The 27,370-nt window shown below is 39.0% G+C and overlaps 2 protein-coding genes across 12 annotated transcripts in view; one reads left to right on the forward strand and one right to left on the reverse strand.

The window, feature by feature from the left end:
• TMX3 (thioredoxin related transmembrane protein 3) overlaps positions 1 to 5,754 on the reverse strand; it is a 41,028-nt gene extending 35,274 nt beyond the window's left edge. For 2 of the 3 annotated variants that reach the window (XR_010124195.1, XM_063653817.1), the window contains exons 1-4: positions 5,487 to 5,716; positions 4,398 to 4,452; positions 1,868 to 1,907; positions 511 to 634 (exon numbers count right to left, since the gene is read on the reverse strand). Coding sequence is in view for 2 of the 3 variants with exons in the window: in XM_063653817.1 (XP_063509887.1) it covers positions 511 to 634; positions 1,868 to 1,907; positions 4,398 to 4,452; positions 5,487 to 5,532 (265 nt within the window). In the remaining variant the exon portion in view is untranslated. Of the gene's footprint in view, positions 1 to 510; positions 635 to 1,867; positions 1,908 to 4,397; positions 4,453 to 5,486 lie in introns of all 3 variants that reach the window. The other variant, XM_054460443.2, reaches the window with a different exon arrangement.
• Positions 5,651 to 27,370, forward strand: part of CCDC102B (coiled-coil domain containing 102B) — a 372,905-nt gene continuing 351,185 nt past the window's right edge. For 4 of the 9 annotated variants that reach the window (XR_010124190.1, XM_063653805.1, XM_063653807.1 and 1 more), the window contains exons 1-3: positions 5,653 to 5,928; positions 7,084 to 7,149; positions 24,707 to 24,739. The gene's annotated coding sequence lies outside the window, so the exon portion shown is untranslated. Of the gene's footprint in view, positions 5,929 to 7,083; positions 7,150 to 8,559; positions 8,694 to 12,768; positions 13,990 to 24,706; positions 24,740 to 27,370 lie in introns of those variants that run through there. The other 5 variants (XM_063653803.1, XM_063653806.1, XM_063653804.1 and 2 more) reach the window with 4 other exon arrangements.

Here is a 27,370-nt window from a genome sequence, read left to right on the forward strand (position 1 = left end):
ACCAAGGTTTGCTCACCTTCACTTCATTCTATTCTCTAGTACACACTCATTAACCTCTTTTACACTCTATTATTTTGCTCTAGTATTCTTTCTAATGTGAAAACCTTCCTGATCCTCACTTGTATTTACCCTAACTCAATTCATCCTTTAAGTTCCCATTTTTTCTTTACAGTACATCTCAGGCTACTCAGAAAAAAACTGATTCTGAACTCAAGTAGCAATATCAATAGTTTAACACTCATCCTTTTATAGCTGCCTCATATAAACTATCTAAAGTGGGCTCAAAGGAGAAAAGATGGTTTAAACATCTGTTAAGCATAAAATTAACACATACTACATACTACATGTTCAATGGCTAATTCATTTAACTCATAAAGTATACAGTCTTAAATTATTAAGATAATTGAATTTTACATGAGCAAAAAGAGTCTTCCTCCCACCCTGAATACTGCTGCATATAATTGTTTTTGCTGTGAGAACACTAAAATAATAAACTAAGTGAAGGCTTACTAGAATAGGAAGTAGCATCCATCTTTCCAACCTTAACTGGAGAACCAATGCTTTTCATCTCAAGACCAACTTCATTCCAAATCGGTTCCAGCTTTTTACAATGGCCACACCATGGTGCATAAAACTTATTTAAAAAAAAAACAAAAAACAAAAAACAAAAAAGATAACCATTAAAATGTTGTGCTACAGTGAATATGAATCTTAATATTTAAAGAATCCCTTTGACTAAATAATCTAATAATGTTTTAGACAAGAAGTTTAAATATAATTTTTAAAGTAGATACATAATGAAAGATCAAAACATACAAACATAAACCTAGATACCTCAAAAACGGTACTATCTTTAGCTCATTTTAATTGACTACTGATACTTATTTAAAACAGATACACAATTTACAATAAAAATGTCTTTACTTCCAAGGAAATGTTCTATATGAAACGTTTTATATAAAATGAATCCACAAAATAAACATATATATACAACATACCCACCTAATTGTTAATGATAATTTCAATCAATTTCTATTACAAAAATGTCAACATAGTAGGTGACTTTGCTGACTTCTATCGTAACCACTGGCAAGAAGGGGAGGTCACTAAGATGACTGATTTGGCATAGGGACAAGCCAGGTTGATTAAACTAAAGTCAGTCTTTTACCCTTCTTTAGAATTACCAGATGGTGGAGGTGATACTCACGTTCCCCTAGTTAAGTGGTGTTACAAACTACTTGTTGTATTTTCATGAAACAAGATTTTTTAACTTTATACTATGAAAATGTTCAAACATACAGAAAAGGAGAAAGAATTAAACAGTGGACCCTCTGTCAACTCTGCCATTCTTTCTCCAACTCTTTTGCTGCTATTCTACTTTTTGCTGAGGCATGTTAAATCTCAACTATCATAAGGTTTAAATATATTCCAAACTTTAAAGAAAGGAAGGTGAAAATTTAATTTTGTCCACTGTTAAGATGAAAATATGACTTTGACTAAGTGATATTAATATACTCAATCTCTTGGAAACTATCAAGAAAACAAGAGTGAATTCTGTAATAAAATCATACCCTATATTATTAAGATATAACCCAAAAGTTGACCTCATTGTAAGACAGGTTTCCAGCTTTTCCTCTTAATACCCTCACCCCCAAAATTTCATCAAAAATACTTTCCCTTGCATGGAACCTTAAAACTCTGAGGTTCTTTTTAATGTAAAATCTCAAATATAGTAATACTTAAGAAAACAAATTGAGTATATACATAAGCACTAGCTGTTTACTGCCATTTTTGGGTAGAGTAGAATAGAAAATAATACTTAAAATGGTAGGGGTGGGTAATTAGCATATAAAATTTACATACTTACATCTACAAGCCAAATGTCATCATTTCGATTTTCTTTAAACCTAAAAAACAGGAAAACGAATGTTTGATTGTATGTTTGTGTCCACTTTACAACTGTATAGTACAGGCAGAGATAATACATTGATAAATATAAGGGAAAGACCCAAATTCCTTCAATAATTCTTTACTCAGTAAAAATTCTTTACTCAGTAATAATTCTTTACTCAGTAAAAATTCAAAAATTTTTACTCAGTGACCTATCCATTAAACATCTCAAAGATAAAAGCAGAGAACTGATCAATGATAAAGTAATTAGGAGGAAAGACTCCAAGAAAAAGAATTAAAGTAGGACTTGGTAGAAACACAAACAGATGCCTAAGCTCCTTGCCCTTCTAGAACATTTTACACCTTTGTAGAAAAGGTACCAAAGGAAGCCTGAGGCTGCTATGCTTAGAAATAACTGTTGGTAAGAATGGTCCTTGGTTGGCATTTGGGAACTTGGATTTTAGAAGTGTTCTCACCATTTCCTGGTAATGATGGCTCAGTGTTCATAAAATGCTCGTGAAAAATATTGGATTGAGGAATTCCTGTGCTGAGATCCCAGATCACTCCCCTGAGATGTGTAGTCCAGCCGGGGTACTGTACCTTACCATCAGCTGGTTAGGCCCAACCTTTAACAGTCCCTTAAAATGTTCAACCACCCCTGTGGATCAGAGTTTATAGCACATGAAGAGCCCATTGTATCACCCATAATTGGGCTCACTGATGTGTAGCTTGGGCCACAAATCCAGGGTCATTATCAGATGCGGTGTTCTTAAGGTAACTGAACAGGAAACAAAGGTGGTCTTGTAGGGCCTAGACAGTGTGGCCCAAGTCATTGGAACACATAGGAATGGCTAAGCGAAACCCAGAGAAATGTCAGCTGCAATCAGTAGCCACAGGAACATTGCAGACAGAATGAGAGGCCCACCATGTTCTATCTGCTGAGAATACCCTGGCCCACTGGCTTTATGAACCTGTCCCTGGACAGTATTGTTAGCCTTGACCGGGGTCTGACAAGCAAGACAGCTTTTTCACGTTGTTATGGTGTCTTCTCACAACCGTCGCAGTCCATGCATTCTTGCCCAATCTAGGATCCTGTCTGAATTTCCATGGGCCATCTCTTGTGGATCCAGGAGGCAAGTGGTTGCACATCTGCTTGCTCTGGAGCAAGGAACAATTCATTTTCCACATTTAGCTGACGAACATAGTTTGCTCTTGGTAAAGGTCCCCTTTTTCAGAGTAGGGTCCTTTGTTACCCACATGGGTAACAAAATGGTTATTAGGAGCAGAATCCCTTCCTCCTCCTCAGGAAGAGTTGCCCCTATTAGGACACTCTGAAGGAGGAAGTCTGTAGTGACACACCCCACAAGGCACTAAGTTTAATAAGATTATCTCCTTGTTAACAATCGTTCTTCTCAGAATCAAAAACTTTCTGTAAACAATCAGCTAGCATCCCCCAGGACCCAACAGCACGACCAGCAAAGTGCCCCCATGGGACTGTCAGGATTTTTGCTCTTACAGAACAGCACTGTATGATCACCCTCTCACTGAACCCATTTGGTCATGCCATCAGGTGTCCAGGTAGTCAATCAGGACAACAAGCTAAACTGAAACTATCACAGCTTTATTCACTTACTGTGACAGTGCAAGTCAAGAGGTTTAAAAAAAAAAAAAAAAAGAGGCACCAGCTCCTCAGTGTTCCATCTCTCCCCATGAAACAGCACCAGGTGAGTCAGGTGGATGTGACACATATGGGAGAATTCATCTCACTTCCTAGGAGCACTGAACAAAAGTCTTCTGTCTCTTTATAGGGGGGTGAGAGAAAAAAGGACTAGAGTAGAAAAGTGCCTCCGCTGACACCCTCAATAAAGATGTTTTAGCAGAGGTGCTCTGGAAATGCCTCAGGTGAGGTCCCAATAAGGAAGCTGCTAAACAGAGGTCATTGGGTTGGGAGTGCAGACATGCAAATGAGCGTGGCTGGCCTGGGAGGCTGAATCCTTGACTCCCACTCCCTCCAGGGACTGCAATGCACTGGTTATACACCAAGTTTGGTGGAGGGAGGGCACCTTCCCCTATGCCAGAGAAAGCCTTGCAATTGTCTATGGTCAAGCCTGAAAGATCACACATGGGATTTTGGTCTGAAGTGAACCTCCTCACTTGCTATAAGCAAGGCTGATTAATGCTGTGACATTATGAAAATAAATACAGTATAGTTACCAAATTCTAACACCCATTCAATATAATTAAAGCAAAAAGACATAAATACAAGGTAAGATGAGGGAAAAAAAAGAATATGTAAAAGTTTGCCACAGTTTTTTGATCTCATAACTATTAAACTCTTCTGGGCACACCCTCATTTTGTATCGATATAGAGCTTACAACAAGTGAAAAAAAAATGAGTAATATATAAAAATTGGTTCCAATCTAAAATATTAGAATCACATGCAAATATTCAGATATCTGAGTTGGACAGTTAAAACAATATTTTAAATATATATATGTATACTCACGATTCATCTAAATCTTCTACAAATCCTTTACAGACGACCATATCAAGTAAAACAACTGAAAAAAAAAAAAAAGACAAAATGTACACAATAAATGCTGATTATTTGGCTCATACCGTATAAGCTTAGTCATCTCTGAAGTGTTTTTGACTTTTCACAACCTACCAAAAAATTCATCACTGATGCATCCCAGGGTGCAAATGATGCAAAAGCAAAGGTAGTTCATCCATTTAATAAATATTTAGTCTGTATGCAACCATATCGTGACCGGCCAAGTTCTAGGTAAGCCAATATATCTAATAAACACAGTTCCTTTTTCCTCCATATTTTCACTCTCATCTTACTTCTGTTTTTAACCATCCTTTTTGGAATGCAGATAGACAGCATTCTTCTGTATTTCTTTTGCTTTAGTAGCGATTACCTCTTCCGTAAAAACTCCAAATGCCATTCAAAATATTTCCCCTCAAATAGATACGTAGAAAGAAAGTCGAGCTGCAACTCTAATACTTATTACACGGCAGTGCCTGACACAGAGTGGGCTCTAAAAGGTTGTTAAGTGAGCGGACCCCAGTGAGAATGAGGACACTCCATGCTGACGGGAGGCAGCTGAGAACCGCTGACACACACTCAGGTCCTTTTCACACCGCACAATCCCGGTGGTCTGACCCTGATCTGTCCTCGACCACCCTCTCTGAGTACTGGTGGTAAAAATCCTTAAACGTGACAAGACTCGGAACCTAAAGCCAAGGCAAGATCTGGTGGTTAAGCTGGGACGGCGGCATCCTTCTTGCCCATCAAAGGAGTAAGCTTTATTGAAACTTCTGCCACAATGAAAAAACACAAACACAAGGCAGCGCGCCCTTCCCACGTCCAGCATTGGTCCGGCACAGCGGCGGCGGAAGGACCCCAAGGTGTCCGCTCCGTCAGGGCCAGGCAGGGCGGCGCGGCGGGGGCGGCAGGACGCTGCCGGGAATGGGTGGGCATCTCCGCGGACCCCGCAGGCCTCGCCCCAGACCCGGGTCCAATCCCGGCCCCACGGCGGGGCCAAGTCCCACGCGCCCGCCAGCGTCCCGACCGCTGCGCTCCCATTACCTGTGGCGCAGAGCCGCAGGGCCGCCCAACTCTTCCACGCTGCCATGCTAGCCCGGAAGAGCTGCAGAAGCTGACTCTGTGCAAAAGAGGGATAAAGACACCGGGGTCCACCGCCTGCCCGCCCGGAAAGGGAAGCGGAGCCGACCCGGAGCGGAAGAGAAGCACCGCGCTGACTACAGGGGCGGGGCTACCCGGCCTCCATTACCCTGCCAGGACCCGGTCTGTCTCCGTCTCTGGCTACGTGCGGGAGTGCGGCGCATGCGCGGGGAGGGCAGCGCCTGCGCAGTCGTGTCTTAAGAATCCTTTGTGCTCTAGGCGCCCACCGCGCCAGCCAAGGAGCGTGGGAACCCTGAGTAAGGGCTTTGCTAGGGGAAACGGTGCTGGTTCACTGGGGCGCGTTTCCGGGAAGGTGAATACCGGTGAAAGTTATGCTGAGAGTGAGGTAGGCTCTGACGACGCACTTGCAGGTTGAATATTGGCACATCATTTACTTGTTACTCCCGTGCAGTGAGTGCACCTGTGGGTTTTGATGCTGGATCAAATTCCTGGAAAGAGGCGCGCATTAAGACTGCGGATTGCTGAGCTGCGCGACACTCCGTATTTTTCCAAAACGTATTTGTAATATTCTTTCAACCAGTTTGCATAATGGGACATCTCTTAAATGCAGCAAGCTTTAATGCATTTTTGCCAAAGTAAGGATTGCCTCTTTAAAAACTTTCTCTTGAAACTTGAGAACATGAAGTTAAGCGTAGGATATTTTTTGATGACTCTTTTATGATTATTTTGGAACTAGATAAAATAGTATGAAATATTTATATTGCTACCTGTTTTTTCTTCTATGCGACAATGATTTGTAAAAACCATATACTTTTTTTATAAGACGGTTACTGCAGCAATCACTACTTACGAATTAGTTGAAATTTTTATGGGACATAAGGTACCAGAGAATTTAGATCAAACCAAATTTTGAAAACCTATGACAAAAACAGAAGGGGGATATGATGTCAGCCGGTTCACCTTAGGTTCAAAATTCCAACAGGTGGAAATGTCATAAAACGTTGTTATTCGTAGTGACTAGAAGATTAAATTACACTCTAATTGAGAGCAAGCCCTAAATGTCACCCCTTTTGTGCATACAGCATGGTATCCAGGGCAAGCCCTCTACAGTTTCAATTTTTCTTTTTCTTTCTCTTTTCCTTTTTTTTTAAGAAAAAAGTAGACTAAAACGTAAGGGGACTGTTGAAGTGATGGGAATGTTCTCCCAGTGGTGGTGGAACAGCTTTATAATAGTACCATCGCCTCGATACTCTTATACAGAAGCTTTTCTACTTTCTTGGCAAGGTCTCTGAATGAACCATATTCAATTTTTTTTTCATTCTCATATATTTCAGTTTTCTGTCCTCCACAGCATGGAAAATGAAATAATTTCTTTTTATATTTGCGTTATAGTTTAAGTTCACATGTGGAGAACAACAAAAGCCAGTTGACCTAGATCTGTGCTCTTCAATAGTGTAGCCACTAACCACATGTGGCTATTGAGCTTTTGAAATGTGCCTAGTGTGATGAAGTAACTGAATATTTTTTTTTTAAATTTCAGTAAACTCAAAAACTGACACTTGATTCAGCTATTGGAAAGTTTTTTAATGTGGTTGGAACAACTGAGGTATGTGAATCTACTTTTTCAACTGTAAATTTTATGAAATCTAAATACTGATCAAGTCCCAGGCATGAGTGGCTCATGCCTATTATCCCAGCACTTTGGGAGGCTGAGGCAGGAGGATTGCTTGAGGTGAGGAGTCTGAGACCAGCCTGGTCAACACAGTGAGACCCCATCTGTACAAAAAATTAATGTGGCATGGTGCGGTGGCTCACGCCTGTAATCCCAGCACTTTCGGAGGCCAAGGCAGGTGGATCACGAGGTCAAGAGATCGAGACCATCCTGGCTAACACGGTGAAACCCCATCTCTACTAAGAATGCAGAGAATTAGCTGGGCGTGGTGGCAGGCACCTGTGGTCCCAGCTACTTGGGAGGCTGAGGCAGGAGAATGCATGAACCCAGGAGGCCGAGCTTGCAGTGAGCCGAAATCGTGCCACTGCACTCCAGCCTGGGTGACAGAGCAAGACTCCGTTTCAAAAAAAAAAAAAAAATTAGCCAGATGTGGTGGCACACACTGGTGGTCCCAGCTACTCCAGAGGCTGAGGTGGGAGGATAAGTTGGGCCAGGGAAGTTGAGGTTGCATCGAGCTGTGATCCTGCCATTGCATTACAGCCTGGCAACAGAGCAAGACCATGTCTCTGTAAAATAAATACCAGTTAAGTATTTCTGACGAAATTAGAGAGGTTGTAATGAGATGTACTATAAATGTAAAATATACACTGGATCACTGGATTGGGGAGAAAGTATAAAACTGTAAAATGTCTCAATATTTTTTACTGATTATATGTTGTGATGATTATAGCTTAGATATATTAAGTGAGTTAATTAAATTATTAAAATTAATCTCACCTGTTTTTATTTTTCAGTGTAGCTACTAGAAAATTTATAATTATATACGTGGTTTGCATTATATTTCCGTTGCACATCACTGATCTAGGCAATGTGAAAATGTTCAAAATAATGCATTAATCTGAAAATGATTTAATAAACCAATAAACTTTTTAGGCTTTTTTGTTCAGAAAACATGCTAAATTTACATGTGCTAAGACATATTCCATGGTGAAAAATTTAAGTGTTTTTTTCTGCTTGTCTACCTCAAGTGGTGATACTTTTTTTTGAGATTTAAAAGATTCTGCTTTTTTGACAACATTTTTTAAAAGACTTTCAGATAAGCTACACTTGTATATGTATATATATATATATATACCTTGTATATTTTGCATACATATTGCTGTAGTCTAAATGTGTAACCCAAATTTCATATGTTGAAACTTAATTGCCAGTATGATAACATTAAGAGGTGGGGCCATTTGGGTATGATTTAATCATGAGGTGGAACCCTCATGAATGTGATTAGAGACCTTATAAAAGAGATTGAAGGGATCATCTTCGTCCCTTTTCCCCTTCAACCTTAAGCCATGTGAAAACACAAGAAGAAGGTACCGTCCTGGAAGCAGAGAGCAAACCCTTATCAGACACGAAACCTGCTGACTCCTTTGTGTGCAGCCTCCAGAACTTTTAAGAAATAAATTTTTATTATTTATAAATTACCAAGTCTGTATTTTTCTGTTATAGAGCACCAACAGGCTAAGACACATGTCCTCACCAAAAGTCATATACAAGAATGTCTTGTCTATAGCAGGACAGTTTGTAATTGTGAAAAGCTAAACAACTCCAATGTCTAATAGTACAATAGAGTAGAATAGAAGATAAATTGTGCTGTAATCCTATAGTAAAGTACTATATAGCAACGAGAATGAATGAACTTTTGTATGGAGAACTACGTGGTCGCAAATCATAAACTAAATATTGAACAGAAGAAGCCAGAAACTAAAGAAAGGTACTGTATGATTTTATTTACATAAGCTCAAAAGCAGGCAAATTAATCGTGTTGAAAGTTGACGTACAGGTAAACATCATGTTTCTTGACCTGGGTGCTGCTTACAATGATACGTTCACATTGTGAAAATGCGTTGGGCTGTACTTTTAGGGTTTCTGTACTTTTCTGTGTTTGGGCCCTAATAAAAGCTTAAAAATAAGCATAAATAAATAAAGCTACATACATTTATGTTTTTTCATGGATAGATATTATAGTTTTAACAATGCTTCTCAAATTTTAAGCATCAGTTGCCTGGAGAGCTTGGTTTAATGCAGATTCTAATCAGTCCCTAGAGAATCTGACCCAGTGGGGCCCATCAATTTACATTTCTCAAGAGTTCCCAGGTGATGCTGTTGTTTCTGTCCTGCATGTCTCATTTAGTGGTGTTGAGGGAAAATAATTTCAGAAAATACCACTTCTTTTTAAATCACTTTGTGTAAAATATGCTTTAAAGAATGATGGAAGAAAAATCTGTTGTATATTGATTATAATCTTTATTTATTCAGTATACTAATTACATTAAAAATACTGGAACCAGAAGAAGAGCATAAATATAGGCAGCAAAACTTAAAAGAGATACAGAACAACTTTGTGAAAATATATATGAAAACTTAAAGTCATTGTTATTTGAAAAACAAAACAGAACTTGTTCAAAAACTAAAAAGACTTAATAATTAGCAATTAAAGGAATTGAATCAGAAGCTTAAAATTATACCATTAAAAGTGAGACCCTATTGATTTAAAAATATTTGCTACCAATCTTTATGAAAACAAAAATTAATCTGTATTAGGATTCTCCAGAGAAAGAAAACCAAAGGAAGCTTTATTATGTGAATTGGCTTATGCAGCTATGAAGACCAAGAAGTCATAATCTTCCATCTGCAAACTGGAGAACCAGAAAGCCACTCCAAGTGTTTAATTCAGTCCGTCTGAAAACCTGATAATGGGGGGTCCAAAGGCCTGAGAACCACAAGTTAGTGATGTAAGTCGTGGTCTGAGTCCCAAAGCCCAAGAACCAGGAGTAGTGATGTCCAAGGGCAAGGAAAAGATGGATGTCTCAGCTCAAACACAGACAGTGAATTCACCCACCCTCCATCTTTTTGTTCTGTTCAGGCTTTCAATGAATTGGATGATGACCCCCCTCCCCAAAATGGGGAGACCATCTACATTACTCAGATACTCATTCAAATGCTAACTTTTCCCAAAAACATCCTCATAGACATGCCTAGAAATAATGTTTTGCTAGCTATGTGGGCATGTCTTAGCCCAGTCAAGTTGAAACATAACATTAACCACACTGTTGTTACAAACACGTCCAGACAATCAAAAAATAGGGAACACTCACCAATTTGTTCAGAAGCTAGTATAAACTTGGTACCCAAACCAGAGGAGTCATGTGAGGATGGAAAACAAACAGGCCCATTTCACCTGTGAACAAAAATGGAAAAGTTCCCAATAAAATATCAAACCAAATCTAGCAGTTCACTGAAAAAGATAATAATCATGACCAAATTATTATTATTTTTTTGGTCCAGAAATGCAAGCCTTGGTTTAACTTGGGAAGAAAGTTTTAATGAAATTTTCTGCAGTAACACATAAGAGATAAAGAGCATATAATTATTTAAATAAATGGAATAAAAGGAATTTATATACTTCAACCTGTCATCAATAGTAAATTAGGAATAGGAAGACAATTCTATGACATGTTGTGCTGTAAAGGTTAATATCCACCAGTTCTAGAATTATCCTAAGATGTTTTGCTGAATTTCTTGCATAACACTAACACTGGTCAATCACCAAAACGTGCTAATAATGATGCTTTTGTAACCATGGGTCAAGGAATTTTCAGGTGGTTTTTACTTATTTATTACATTGTTTATTAATTAATGTGAGATTGATTTGCATTTGGTCTTAGTGAAATCTCCATTGGGTTCTAGGATTGAGGCTGATTTTGTAGCAGTAATAAACATATATGACTAGGAAAATATTTAAAAACTCAGGTGAGACTCCACCTTGTGTTCTTTCATTTTAAAGCGTTCTATGCACATGAACGTGGTTCTTGATCCAAGAGAGAACGTGCACTCATGACCCTTATAGAGAGAAGAAGCTAGAAGCTTTCACATGGAATCTTTTACCAGACTCCTTGCTGGGAGAGTGACTTTGATCCATATCCTTATTTCAACACTGTTATTACATTGTATCCCTTTCCTGCATAGATTTGTAAGCATTGTTACATGAAGCCCTGTGAGTCTTTTTTAGCAAGTGAACTCTGTTTTTGTACAGTTGACGTTGGAAATGGGATTGCTTAGAAGACTCCTGACTCATCTGGGCATAGTGGCTCACACCTTAGTCTCAGCACATTGGAAAGGCTAGGCAGGAGGGTGGCTTGAGGTCAGGAGTTCGAGATCAGCCTGGGCAAACTAGCAAGCCCCCTGTCTCCACAATAATTTAAAAAGTAACCAGGCATGTTGGTCTGTCTACCTGTAATCCCAGTTGCTTTGGAGGCTGAGGGGGGAGGATTGCTGGAGGCCAAGAATTTGAGGCTACAGTGAACTATGGTCACACCCCTGCCCTCCAGCCTGTGGGACAGACAGACACAGCCTTTAAATAAAAGACACCCAGAGACTGGGAGATTGCTCTCTTTCAGCCCAAGTTCATACTCAGAACTCCTGATCAGTCATTTGTTAATAGCAACAATAACTACTAGGCATCTACTTAAACAGCATTTATTGGAGTATAATACATGTGTAAACAAGAACATATATCATTAGGGTGCAGGTTAATGAATTTTTACAAAATGAGCATGCCCATGTAACTGTTTCTTGTGATGATTTAGACACAGAATATTGAGGCACCCACAAAACCACCCTTGTCCCTACAACCCTTGTCCCTTTCCAGTGCTTCTTTCCACCATTCCCCTTTACTACCTCTACCGGGGAACCACTCTCCTGACTTCTGACAGGTCAGATTAGTTTTGAACTTGATATCAATGGAATAATATAGGATGCACTCTGCTGAATCTGTCTTCTTTCACTCAACATGAAGCTTGTGAGCTTCATCCAGAAAAAATAAAAAAATAAGATTCCTGACTCATTTTTTGCTAAAAATATGACTTAAGCATTATTTAGAAATAGAAAGGGAAGAATCTGATAAAACAGGATGAAAATATACTATTGATACAGAGGTGGTTTGCAAGCTATGCTTGGTTGGAAGTAGCATAGTGTTTGATATTAGTTACTGATAATAAGACTTTCTGTTGCAATCTGGAAATGATAGCAACTGAATTCCAGAAGCTAGCAAAATTAGAAGAGAAATGCAAACTGAAGGCAAGCTGACTAAAATTCCAGTTCCTAGTTGTTGCTTTTAGCATTAGCAAAAGCGAAAGTCAGTTCTGAAGTTGCGTTTCGTCCTCTCTGGCTGCCGAAAGAAACCTCAACCATAGGAACTTGGACGCTATAACTTTTGGTGAGCCAGCTAAGCCTGAGGTTATAACCTGCTACAACTAAGAAGTTAATTCAAGTGGGGACAAGTACATGATACAAGGGAGGAAACAACTGAAGTAAGGGATTGTTCTGTGAAGTAAGAGAGTATTTTGTACAGTGTTACAAGCCTTGCCCTGATGAAGCTTTATTCAAATGGCTTCTGCGAATTTTAGATCCGTAGCATTGTCTCTGGCTTTGAACACTGTTGAGGGAGGGGAATGTTTGCACTCATCCTGCATCCTTTTTTGGCTGCTATCTTTGCAGGGATTGTTCAAGGAGAAATCCATCCTGACTGGAATGTAGTAAAGAGAGGACAGTCATTCCCAGAGAAGGGCAATTTCCCCACTCTTCCCTTGTCGTTAAATGGTCGACTGAAGCTGCAGAAATGCTGATGATACAGACATTACTGGCCTGACTATATGATAATGAAATGACCTCCATCTGGGATGCTCCTCATCCAGCTTATGAGTGCTGCTGTTATAAAAGACACCCCACCACCATGAACACCATATGTGATTTTGCTTTGGGGACCTAAAAAGGATGTAAAAGAGACGGCTTTGGATTTTTATTCCCAACTTCCTCCTGTCAGACTTCAAGATAATATTATACAAAGTGTAGGGTTTTATACAAGAAAGTAAATTTAAAAAAAGAAAAGGTCAAGAATTCTTTAGATGTTTAAGAATTAGAAGCCTTTAGATGTTTAATCTAAAATGACATGAAAAAGGAACAAATGGGCAGAGTACCCACCAGATCTTTGATGAAATTTTTCAGGAAGCGAGAGAAATACAAACTGCTTCTTCTCAAACTTCCCAAGATATGAAAATACCAAAGCAAATATACTTGGCTTGTCTAAGATTAGGGGAATTTCAGATAGAGAAAGGTTCTCATGAGCCTCCAGCACCAGCACTGAATTCCAAAATATCTGCTTTTATTTTTTTTTCTTTTTGCAACTTTTTTTTTTTTTTTAGATTCAGGGAGTACAAGTGCAGGTTTGTTATGTGGGTTGTGTATTAGTCCTTTCTCACACAGCTGTGAAGAAATATGAGACACTGGGTAATTTATAAAAAAAAGTTTGAATCACAGTTCCTCATGGCTGGGGAGGCCTCAGGAAACTTACAATCATGGTGGAAGGCACCTCTTCACAGAGCGGCAGGACAGAGAATGGGTGCCCAGCAAGGTGGAAAGCCCCTTTTAAAAACATCGGAACTTGTGGGAACTCAGTATCATGAGAAGAGCATGGAGAAAACTGCCCCCATGATTAAACTATCTCTACCTGGTCCCACCCTTGATACATGGGGATCATTACAATTCAAGATGAGATTTGGGTGGGGACACAGGACCAAATCATATCATTCTGCCCCTTGCCCCTCCCAAATCTCATGTTCTCACCTTTCAAAACACAATCATGCCTTTCCAACAGCCCCCTACGTCAGCTCATTCCAGCATTAACCCAAAGTCTAAGTCCAGAGTCTCATCTGAGACAAGGTAAGTACCTTCCACCTATCAGCCTGCAAAATCAAAAGCAAGGCAGTTACTTCCTAGATACAATGAGGGCGCAAGGATTGGGTAAATACAACCATTCCAAATGGGAGAAATTGGCCCAAAGGGGATACAGGCCCCATGCAAGTCCGAAATCCAATAGGGCAGTCATTAAACCTTAAAGTTCCAAAATGATCTCCTTTGACTCCATGTCTTACATCCAGGGCACACTGATGCAAGACGTGGAGCAGCTTGGACAGCTCCACTCCTGTGGCTTTGCAGGGTACAGCCCCAGCCCTGGCTGCTTTCATAGGCTGGCGTTGAAAGTCTGTGGCTTTTCCAGCTGCATGGTACATGCTGTCAGTGGTTCTACCATTCTGGGGTGTGGAGGATGGAGGCCCTCTTCTCACAGCTCCGCTAGTCAGTGCCCCAGTGGGGATGCTGTGGTGGGGGCTGTGATGAAACATTTCCTTTCTCCACTCCCCTAGTAGAGGTTCTCCATGAGGACTATGCCCCTGCAACAAACTTCTGCCTGGACATCCAGGCATTTCCATATATTCTCTGAAATCTAGGCACAGGTTCCCAAACCTCAATTATTGACTTCTGTGCACCTAAAGGCTCAACACCATGTGGAAGCTGTCAAGGCTTGGGGCTTGCATTGTCAGAAGCAATTTCCCAAGCTATGCCTTGGCCCCTTTTAGCCATGGCTGGGATTGAAGCAGCTGAAACAGGCACTAGGTCCTGAGGCTACACAGAGCTGGGGGGCCCTAAGCTTGGCCCATGAAACCAGTTTTTCCTCCTAGGCCTCTGGGCCTGTGATGGAAGGGGCTGTGTGAAGGCTTCTGACATGCCCTGAAGACATTTTCCCCTTTGTTTTGGTGATTAACATTTGGCTTCTCACTACTTATGCAAATTTCTGCAGCTTGTGCTTCTCCCCAGAAAATGGGGTTTTCTTTTTAATCCTATCGTCAGGCTGCACGTTTTCCAAAATTTTATGCTCTGCTTCCTCTTGATTGCTTTGCTGCTTAGAAATTTCTTCTGCCAGATACCCTAAATTGTCTCTCTCAAGTTCAAAGTTCCACAGATCTCTAGTGCAGGGGCAAAATGCTGCCAGCCTCTTTGCTAAAACATAGCAAGAATTACCTTTATTCCAGTTCCCCTTTTCCATCCGAGACCACCTCAGCCTGGATTTCATTGTGCACATCACTATCAGCATTTTGGTCAAAGCCATTCAACAAATCTCTAGAAAGTTCCAAACTTTCCCACATCTTCCTGTCTTCTAAACCCTTCAAGTCTCTAGGAAGTTCCAAACTTTCCCACATTTTCCTGTCTTCTTTTGTGTCCTCGAAATTGTTCCAACCTCTGCCTGTTACCCAGTTCCAATGTCGCTTCCACATTTTCAGGTATCCTTATAGCAGCACTCCACTCTATTGGTACCAGTTTACTGTATTAGACTGTTCTCATGCTGCGTTGAGGAAATACCCGAGACTGGGTAATTTATAAAGAAAAGAGGTTTAATTGACTCACAATTCTGCGTAGCTGGAAAGACCTCGTGAAACTTACAATCATGGCGGAAGGCACCTCTTCACAGGGCAGCAGGAGAGAGAAGCAGTGCCAAGTGAAGAGGGAAGCCCCTTATACAACCATCAGATCTCATGAGAACTCACTATCATGAGAACAGCATCAGAGAAATTGCTTTCATGATTCAGTTATCTCCATCTGGTCCTGCCCTTGACATATGGGGATTATAATTCAGTGTGAAATTTGGGTGAGGACACAGATAACCATATCAGGTAGATTCTGTGTCACTGCAAAATACTTGCTTTTAATTGTAAGGCACTATATTAATTTTCTATTGCTGCAGTTTAAAGCAACACAAATTTATTATATCCCAGTTCAGTAGATTAGAAATCCAGTGCGTTAAGCTAGTCTTTCTACTCCAGGTCACAAAAATCTACAATCAGGGCGTCAGAAGGCTCTGCTCCTTTTTGGAGGCTCTAGGAAAGGACCCACTTCCAGGCTTCTAACTGCTGTTGGAATTTACTTGTGTGTGGTAGTAGGACTGAGGGCTCTGTTTCCTTGACAACTTCTGTCTGGGAATTATTCTCCACCTACATTTCCTGACTCATGGCCCACTTCAAAGCCAGTGACAGTGGGGCAAGTCTTTCTCCTGCTTCAAATCTCTTCAACTTTCCTTTCTGCTGCAACTCTCCCTCTTCTGCTTTTGAGGGCTTGTGTGGTTATTTTGGGTCTCCCTGAATAATCCAAGATGCTCTCCATATCTTAAAGTCACCTGGTTAATTTTATCCGCAGAATCCCTTCAGAGCAGTAACTGGGTTAGTTTTTGATTGACTGAGCAGAGTATGGGAACTTGGAGTGGACACCTTTAGAATTCTGTCTACCACAGGCAATAATGGATGAAGAAGGGTGATGTGAAGGACTGGGCCTCTTGACCAGATTCCTCTGGGGGAACCAAGGCCTTCTACAGATGTGTGGGTGAAATGGCCTAGAGGTGGAGAAGCAGCCGTTTTAGGTCAGTTAGGTACAGGAACATTGCCTCGGCCTGCTAATGAGTCCATTCAGGGTGATAGAATTAATTTAGGGGAACGGGGAGGTGCTTCTGGAAGAAGGATAAACATTAAAATCTCATTAAAAGTTGAAATATATGATTTTCAAAAGTATACCATGGGGGTATCTCCCTTACCTCAATGTGTAATTGGTATGGATAGAATAATTGGCTGCAAATTCTTCCTCCAACTGAGTGAAATTTTTTACGTATGAAATAACTTATAGATCTGCTCTTCATTCAGTACTAATTGGATATGAAAAATGGGAACTGTTAGAGTTACCTATGCCTGTTCAAATAATAAATTTGAAATGCTAACTAACATATGCCTACAGCAACAAAAAATTACTGCCTTAATTAAGGAAATGTTACCTGCAGGCATGTTTGTGTCTACACACTCTCTGTATAGTGCCCTGATGTTGCCAGTGAGAGAGGCTGATGGACGATGGAGACTATCAGTGGTTACCGGAAACTCCATTAAACAGTAACTTTAATAGCTTCAGAAGTCCCTGATACAATCCACACTATTCAACTGCTAAATAGACTATTAAACAAGCTAAAGGTGACTGGTTTTCTGTAATTGACCTGGCTAATTTTTTTGCAATATTAGATGTCAGGAAGAGTCAACAACAATGTGCATTCACGTAGAATGGTTTTCAACATACATTTGCCTCAAGGATTCTTGAATTCCTCCCTGCATATTGTCACAATCTGGTGAGGCAGATCTAGATGCAACACAGTGTCCTAATGCTCTATCCTGATGATTCTGTGATTATCTCTGAAACTGAGAGTCAAGCTAAAAGCAACTTTACCATGATCATGAATCTGATTGGGGATCTGATTGGGGATGGTTCATGAACCCTAAACAAATCTAGGACCCTGTAAAGACTGTAAAATTTGGGAAGAGTCCATGGATTGGAGTGCCAAATGACACACAAAAGACTACAAGGAAGAAAAGGTTCTTGCTCCTCTCCCCTCAGACTAAATGAGAGAACTAATGCCAAATAGACCTATTTGGGTTTTGGAAATCGTATCATCTACTTTGGGATACAATTGGGTCCATCCCATTAAATCACCTGGAAAAAGTCCATTTGAAGAGAAGCTTGAACAAAACAACAAGCCTTCTTGGAACTGCAGAGCCTGTAGTTGAAGCTGTCCTTTTTGGACCATATTGTGCTAATGCTGAAATAATATTCAGAGTGTCAGTCACCTGCATTCATACTGACTCCAGTCTCTGGCTAAAGCCCATAACCATGGTCAATAGTGACTTCTGTGTTTTTGGAATAGAAAATTACCTAGTACCATTCTCTGTATATTTCTTTTAAAGACAGTTACTAGATAGTCACTGGGCATTTATTAATATAGCCCCAATAATTGGAGGACATAAAATTATATGAACTCCTGAACTACCTCTATGTCATGAGTAATGTCAATAAAGCATCCCAACATGCAGGGAAATGTTCATAGAAATTCCATCATAATGTGGAAGTAACTGCACAGAAGCACTCTGCTATGATATGCAGTGGGACTCAATGTATTCATGAGCAAGTGGCATTTTTCCACTAGGACTTTCTAAAAAGCCATCTGAAGTCTTGGCTGCTACTGCTACTGGCAGGCCTAACCTTTCTACCAATTGCCTCAAGGATACATGGCAATTGGCCTGGTTTACAGGTGACAATTCCAGAATGGAGTGCCATGGCTCAGTATGGAAAGCAGCTGTCTTGTGACCAGCAGTTAGTGAATTCTTCATGGGAGAATAGACCAGATTGGCAGCCTACTGGGCAGAATTACAGGCTCTGTTCCTGGCAGTAATAGAATTGACACAAATAAAATCCCAATGATTTGGTTGCATATTGACTCTTGGACTGTTGCTGATGGACTTTCAATTTGGTCTGGCAAGTGGACTGTAGATAATTGGACAATAAAGAGACCCCTGTCTCAGATATTGCTTTTTCTATAATTCTGAGTGCAAATCAAAGTATATCTTACTGTTGTTCATCAAAGAACTTCTAGTTTCTCAAGGTGATTGGAATCAACAAGTTAATGCTTTAGTTCAATCTCCTGAAGTGGCAATATGGGTCTATGAAATGAGTGGAACATTCTGGAGGTCAAGCCATGCATTGATGGGCTGACTGGCAATGTATACTACTGGAGTCTGCTGAAGCTCAAATTTCTTATAAAATAGATTACTCTGCTTGCCAGCAGGAGAGGCAACATTTGAAGTCATTTCTGAGAAGTAATCCCAGGGAAGAAAGTCTAACATATAACAGGGAAGTAGATTATATTGCCTCATTTCCTGTTCATTCAAGGGTATTTGAATATAATATACAAGCATAATAGATATTCTTGATTTGGCTTTGCATTTCAGTATCTGAATCCATGGCTGCTAATACTACCCAAAGATTGAACAACAGAAACAAAATTGTGGCACAAGTTTTGTCCTCCTAGTTAAATTCCTCATGTCAAGGTGAAGCTTTCAGGCTGTGCGCCAAGATTATGTTGCAGCTGTGCTCTTGCATTATCTCCTCAGCTTTAGGTACAGCTGACTGTGACCTGAAGCAGACAGAATGCTGTAGCCTATTGCTGCTTGCCTTAAGCAGCCTCATGATTTACATCAATGTGCCCTAAAAAATTATAACTTTTTCTGGGTGTTATCCTGCTCAAAATGTTGAGAAACACCAGGATACACAATAAGGATCAATAATACTCATCAAACATTGTTAAGAGTAAGACAAAAAAAATAGAAGAATTTCCTTTAATATCTGGAATTGGATAAGAAGTTCAATATTACCACACCTATTAAATATTGTACTGAAAATCCTAGCTTGTGTAGTAAAAGAAAAAAGAGAAAGGGGTAGTGTAAGGATGGGAAAGGAAAGCAAAATTGTTATTAATCATGGATAAGGCAACATATATTGAATTTTTTTTAAAAAGTTCATGTATTCTGCGGGAGTAAATTAAAAAAAAAGTTCATGCAAATTATAAGCATTAGTAAAGGTTTACCAAAGTAGCTAGGTTTATGGTCATTATGCAATAATACATTGTGTTACTTTAAAATAGCAATCAAGAGAAAACATGCATTTAAAAAAATCATTAATATTACTAATAAAATGCTACATTATAATTAATCTAAAGATGTGGCAGCTATATGAAGGAAATTATGACACTATTTAAAGAAATTAAACAAGATGCCAATAAATGGAAAGAGAAAGCACTGCAGTGGATAGATAACATCACAAGGTACCCGTTATCCCCAAGATTATCTATCGATTCAATGAAATTTCAATGACAATTTTAAGAAGTCTTTTTCAGGGACCTTGATATGTTGATAAAAATTTATAGAGAAGAGCAAAAGTCCAAGTATATCCAAAAAACTAAGATGGAAGAGCTTATTCTGCTAGATATCAAGATTTTACTGAGGACAATGTAGTATTGACACAGGGATAGACCAACTGACCAGTGGAATACAATAGCTCAGAAACGAATCAGGCATTAATGGAAACTTGACACATAACTTGATACATCACGTTGGAGAAAACTGGAGAAAAGCGTATAATGTGCTCAGACAGTTTTAATCCCCATAAAGACAAAACAATTAATTTGGGTCCAAACCCTACACCATTGACAAAAAGCAGTTCCAGCAAGAAAATAGACAAATGAGCAAGCAAAACATTAAAGTCTTGATAAGAATATATAGAACATCTTTGACACTTGGAGGTTGAAGAGGATTTCCTGAATACAAATAGGTCAGATTATCTTATCCATTAAAAATATAAAAATACAAAAAATTTAGTACTGTGTTTTCTTTTTCTTAAAAAATTCTATGTTTACTTCTAAGTCTCCCTAGGGTTCAAAGGTACTAACCCAATTATGAAAGTCAATTAATATTACATTTAATTAGGTTATTCATTTTCATAGACTTAGTCCAAGAGGATCACTTAGATACTTTTCCAGGACTCTGAAGAAATATTTTGAACCTTATTTGTAGTTATTATGCCATTTTTTCATAATTTCAACAGAGTGACCCACTCATGTAATACTTTGGTCTGCTGACAGATAGATGCAGCTTACTGAAGATAAGCAATTGACTAGAACACTTATGATCTGTTATCAACTTTTCCCTGAATTTTAAAAATGTTAAACATTAATGTAATCTCACACTCATTCATATTCTTAAAGTAAGCAAATCCTACTGACTTAAAAAATAATAGTAGATTGGTTACAGATGTCTCATATATCTTCATCTGACTGAATGTCACACTTAAGAAGTCAATCCCTTGAGTCAGAAAATATCTTCTGCATGATGTATTTAACACTGAACTGTATTCTGCATCCTGTATCAATATAAGAAAGGTATCAACAATATCAAAAGGACTGACGAAATATTCTGATATCTTGATCTTCTTTGGCACATTTAAATTAATATTTATTTGGCGGGTCATTATGGATTTAAGATTTTTATTTTTTTATTTTTATTTATTTATTTTTTTGAGACAGAGTCTTCGCCAGGCTGGAGTGCAATGGCGCGATCTTGGCTCGCTGCAACTTCTACCTCCCGGGATTAAGCGATTCTTCTGTCTCAGCTTCCCAAATACCTGGGACTACAGACATGCGCCACCACCCCAGCTAATTTTTGTATTTTTAGTAGAGATGGGGTTTCACCATATTGGCCAGGCTGGTCTTGAACTCCTGACCTCATGATCTGCCCGCCTCGGCTTTGCAAAGTGCTGGGATTACAGGGGTGAGCCACTGCGTAGATTTAATGTATTCGAGTTAACCATAAGTATTTTTCTATTTTTGATACTGATATGATCACAAACCCCTATAATCTATTTCCTGTGTTCTTTTGATCTGATTCCATTAACCGTTGAATGAAACTTTGGCTTATATGAAAACTTGCACACTCTCTTATACTTTCCTTCCCCAGACTTGGAATCAGTGATCCTTCCAAAATACCCTGGTTCCTTTTCATGGAAAATTGATTTTGAGGAACTATAATCTGGACTCTACGTTTGCATATTAGGTTGGTCCCATCTGAGGTTCCATTGCCTCAAGGTCATCTTAGTGGCCAGAGGGATAAACAATTTTGTATATGTATGTATACATATGTAATATAAACAATTTTGTATATGTGTATATATAATATAATATCTGTTATATGATCTCCTATACAATAATGCTAATTCAGGTATATATCAGTTTTCAAATTCATTTGGAGCAGAACTCTTCAGACAGACAATAGTCTTGAGATTTTGAAATCTCTGAACACCATTTCTACTTCAGTAAAAATACAGAAAATTGTATGAATTAGTGCAAGCAAAGCTCTTTTTGGAGGAAAATAAATCTTTTTATTTATTTTTATAAAACTGAACACATATCAAAGGAGAATGGCTTACAGTTATTGAGATGTAAGTTATAGTATCTACTAAATACTTGCTATTTTTCTCACATAAAAGTCCTTTCTCAGTCCTTTGGCTTTAGTACTCTAAGAGCACTCTGAGGAACTTTATTCACGTTGATATATTTTGAGTTACTCAAACATTAATGTTCAGAAAGTGGAGAAGTTAATTTCAATAAAATACACTGCTTCAGAGGGGAATCTTCAATCTCTTTCCTGTGGGCCAGTTTTTATGGAAACACAGGGCTTTTCTTTGATCACCCTGTGTATTTTAAATTATTTCTAGTATTTCTATGGTGGATACCATAAACTGGTTAATAATAACTATAGCTTGAAGTCTTATTCCTTGAAATGTGTATCTGGCATTTCTTGAAGGCCTTCTTTTTTTTTTTGAGATGGAGTGTCGCTCTGTCACCCAGGCTGGAGTGCAGTGGCGTGATCTCAGCTCATTGCAACCTCCGCCTCCCAAGTTCAAGCAATTCTCTGCCTCAGCCTCCTGAGTAGCTGGGATTACAGGCACCCACCATCATGCTCAGCTAATTTTTTTTTATTTTTAGTAGAGACGGGGTTTCACCATGTTGGCCAGGCTGGTCTTGAACTCCTGACCTCAGGCTATCTGCCCGCCTCAGCCTCCCAAAGTGCTGGGATTACAGGCATGACCCACCGTGCCCAGCCTTCTTGAGGGCTTTCTACAGGAATGTCTCGTAGTGATCTTTCTTTTGTAACCCTCACCTGTCTGCAGACAACAAGACTTCATCTATTTAGAGTTAAGGTTTTCCAGTTTTCTCTTAAAATTTTTAGGATACCATAGTTCCCAGATCTGTGTATTAGAAAAACGGTGATTTTGAGTCATCCTTGCTATGCCAGTTACAAGTTTTACAGACCAGGGACCATCATGGCTAAACATCCATCAGACAAGTGTGGAGCTCCCTTCCAGATTCTTGGGCTGTGGACATCCCATAGACTGATTTAGCCTAGGGACAAAATAAAGACATCCAATGTATAAGGAGAACTATATGAAAAAGAAAGATAGAAGAGTTGGTGGGAAAAGTTATGCTAAGGCTAGAGTGACTCAGAGAAAAAGTAGACTCAGTTAGTGATCTTCACGTAAATTCGCAAGTCTTTCCGAGCTAAAACAGCTCAGAAATGGAGCCAAAGCCAACCACATCAGCCCCAAGCAGTGAAGGGGATTTAATGATGTGGGTCTGAAAGAATAGTATCAAGTACTCATGCCTTTCACACACACTCTCTTTGTCCTGGAGAATAAGACTGCTGATTCAGAATTACAAACTACTGTTGTTTACTAAGAGCCAATTAAAACATTAAAGAACAGGGGAGAAATGTCATCACATCTTGGTTCCTTAATCTGTCAAAATTATAAATATTCTTGCTTAAGTCTCTTTGCAAATTACCTTGTGGTTGAGGAAGGAGCAAACAGGGATGAGAAGATATTTTAATACTCAACAATGGAGAGGAAAGGTAACCTTAGAGTCACAAGTTAGACAACTTTATATATATATATATATATATATATTTTTTTTTTAACTAAGCATGCTCTAAGAAGTTAGACAACTTTAGAGATTTCTTTGAAAAGAACACTGAAAATATACATTTCATAGTGTTTTGTTGCAATAAACCCTCCTATCAATCAACCTCAAGTGTTACAATTTGCTAATCTCTATAGATAATTAACTTTATATTTAGGAAATAAACTCACAGTAGCTTACTTAAATTGAGAATTTACATAAGAGGACTTCCAAATTCCTTTATAACTTCAACGATTAAAAATTTTTTACACTTTATTGCATGTTTACTCTTTCCACTTTGTGATGCCTCATAAAAGCTAAGATTATTTTTATCAACCTGGAAAGACCTTTAGGTTCCTTTACTGATAAAAATGGTGACGTCTGCTGGAACTATGTAGTTCAGCCTCAAAGAGTAAGGTCCGAACAACTGCCTCGACTCACATGTTGACTGCGTTTCTGCGTTTCCAGGAGAGGTCACAGATACACTTGCAAATGGGGAAACAACAGTCTATGCTTTATTTAGAATGAAGATTTATCATGGACAAAGCCAAGCTCTTTAAGACAAGATTTCAAGAGGTGGAAACTTCTAGAATAATATCTTTGCAAAGAAACCCACACTACTAAGAAGCTTAAAAAGTCAGAAAGCAGTTAGCAGCGGTTGCTATAGAAGCAACTGTAAACCTGTCCTCCGGGAAGAACAGAAGAGAATAGTTTCCCTCAGGGAAGCGGGTTCTAGGGCTCATTAAGAGGCACAGGTGACAGCAGATACCTAGCTCTGAAAAGACAAATAGTTAAGAAGTGCCTGTCTGTAAGTTTTTTTTTATTACCAGAGGCTGCAGCGTTAGGGGTATAGAGATTAGCCAGAACAGCAGGGTACAAACATATAAATTATTGTAAAATCCAGATTGTATTTTGTCATCAGCATTGCAGAATGTTTTTAATGACACAGTATGACAACAACAAGGGATTATAGTCATCATCTTGCTTAAGGAGAAATTTTATGTGTCATGTATATTTAAACCACAAATACCGAAGATTTTATGTGCAGTGACTCAAATTTCACAATTTTAAGTCTGTTTCAGATTTGAAGCAATGCCTGCTAATTCAGCATTCTGAAAATGAGTAACCTTGTTTATTCTTTTCATATTTTTATAAAAGTTGACACTTTTATTTTTTCTCAGGCTAGAAATACTTGATAATTTTTGTTACCATTCTCTAAATCTTATTTTCCAGAACTTGGCAGGATGAAGACAACGTGTATAAAAGGTATGAGTAGTTTTTTTAAATTCTCTTTTATCAACCTGCTCATATTTTCTAGGAATTGAGTACTGAGTTTTTTATGGATATTCTTTTTTAAAAAAATTATTTAGCATTGAATTTTCAGACCACAAAAAACTTGAGGGTTTCATTTGATCCACATTACCATATCTCTTGCAGCAACTCATTTTAGTATTTCCTTCATGAAACTTTATACAGAACTTGTTTAGGGAGAAGAATTTCTGAAACTATCTATTGCTGAAATAACTTTTTATTATAGCAACATTTTATTATTTATTTATTTATTTATTTAGAGAAGGAGTCTCTGTCACCCAGGCTGGAGTGCAGTGGTGCGTCTTGGCTCACTGCAACCTCCGCCTCCTGGGTTCAAGTGATTCTCCTGCCTCAGCCTCCTGAGTAGCTGAGACTACAGGCGTGTGCCACCACACCTGGCTAATTTTTGTATTTTTTTTTTTTTAGCAGAGATGGGGTTTCACCATGTTGGCCAGGATGGTCTCAAACTCCTGACCTCAGGCGATCTGCCTGCCTTAGCCTCCCAAAGTGCTGGGATTACAGGCGTGAGGCAACGTGCCGGGCCTATAGCAACATTTTAAAAGGATATTTGCTTGGGTATATAATTTTATATCCAACATTCTTTTCCTTAAATATTTAAAAATATCCTACTCCTTCTTTTGTTGCATCCATTTTTGTTGCTACATCTGATATTCTGATCCTTGCTTCTTTGCAGGTGATCTCTGACTCACTATAAGCTTTGTAAATTTCTCTATGCCTTGCATGTTCTAAAATTTCTCTCTAGCATTTCCAGGCATAATTTTTCTTTGTATATCCTGTTTGGCCTGAAGGCAAATCTGGCAATGAAAACCCAAATGCTCACACACCCGTGACTCTGCTGAACTGCTTGCACTTCTTACCAGGCGTCCTCATCACACTGCTTTGCCCATATCCAGGACTCTTTAACCAGAGGTGCATTTTTTGATAAGTGATATGTGAGATCCAGTATAAACTAACCAATTAAAAACACCTCATGTTGTAAGATCTGTGTGCTCTGTTGTTCTAACTGAATGTTTTTATCTACAAAGCATGTCTTTTGGCAATATTTCTTCTAACGGGGTTAATTCCATCCTTAGAACCTGGCATTAGAGGGACATCATGTGGTAGTATAAGGTTATGCAGGCAGGCTTGTCGGCAGCATTCTTTGTGAATCACTTTTCTCTTGAGAGATCGACTCTTCATTCAGAGGATACACTTTTGCTAACAATTATCATACGCCAAATATCATATCCTTTATACCAAAACAATACTTTGTCACTGTATAATGGATTAAATTATTTAGGTGGAGAGGAATTTTCAGGATTTTTAAAAAAGTTTTTGAAATAAATATAGGGAATAACAATTCTAAAGGTTATTTTAGGATACACACTAATCAAGAATATAAAACTACCCAGTGGATGTCACTTTTCAGAATGCCTTAAAGTCATTAACATTTGAATCCTAACCAAATTTTAAAAGAAGTGTGAATGTTGCTTGCTCGTCAAAAGCAGTGATGATCATCTTAAATATAAAGTCCAGGAATGGCATCTGTGAAACACAAACATCTTTCTCCAACTTGATGGAGACTTAATGCTGAGTATGAGCTAACGTAAGAGCTTTATTATTTAAATTGTGTTTTTTAATAGTATTCTGATCAAAACCATTATTAATGTTGTTGCCTGGCACCACGCACATCTTCATATCATTGTGTTCTAATATCATGAGATAAGCATATGGTTCTTATATAATTTTTTAATGTAATAGTGTTAGTTATGTTTGTGCTGTGTTTTCTTTACATGTTTTTATTTTGAAGATTTACATCAGATCCAGTTGTTTATAGGCCCTTTTACATGGAGGCAGCAAGAGGAATGAGGAAGAAGCAAACACGGAAACCTGTGATAAACCTATCAGATCTCATGAGACTTATTCCCTATCACGAGAATAGCATGGGAAAGACCGACCCACATGATTCTATTACCTCCCCATGGGTCCCTCCCACAACAAGTGGGAATTCTGAGAGATACAATTCAATTTGAGATTTGGGTGGGGACACAGCCAAACCATATCAATATCTTATGTTCTTTTTTATACTAAATCTTTGAAATCTAGTGTGCAAACAACGTATCTCACTTCAGGTGCTCGACAGGCATGTGTGGCGAGTGACGACGGTATCCAGTGGCACACATCTCAACTGCACAAGAGTTGGTTACGTCTTGAGCCAAAGGGGTCAATGTTTGTACCCCCAATTCAGTTATTGGCTCTACTCTGCCCTCAGAGGGTTGGGAGGAGTAGTCTCAAAGGCAGAATGGTTCCTGTTTGTCTGAGAGCAATTTTTCTTGAGGAGGTGTTCTCTTTGAGTTTTACCAGAAAGGGGTGGGCATGGGGGGCAACATGTCTGGGCACCGGAAAACAAAGCATTCTCGACAGTCCCTAGGGGCGCTCATGTACACTTGCTTCTCACATTAAGTTCCTTCAGTGCACACAGGGCTTCTCCAGGATTGCATTTCTTTTCTGAGAAAACTTTGAGGAAGGCTAGTGGGACCAATGACAGCTCCCACTGCAGGCTTGGTCCCAACACTCTCTCATACC

Source organism: Pongo pygmaeus, chromosome 17 (genome assembly GCF_028885625.2).
Source record: "Pongo pygmaeus isolate AG05252 chromosome 17, NHGRI_mPonPyg2-v2.0_pri, whole genome shotgun sequence".
Lineage (NCBI taxonomy): Eukaryota > Metazoa > Chordata > Mammalia > Primates > Hominidae > Pongo > Pongo pygmaeus.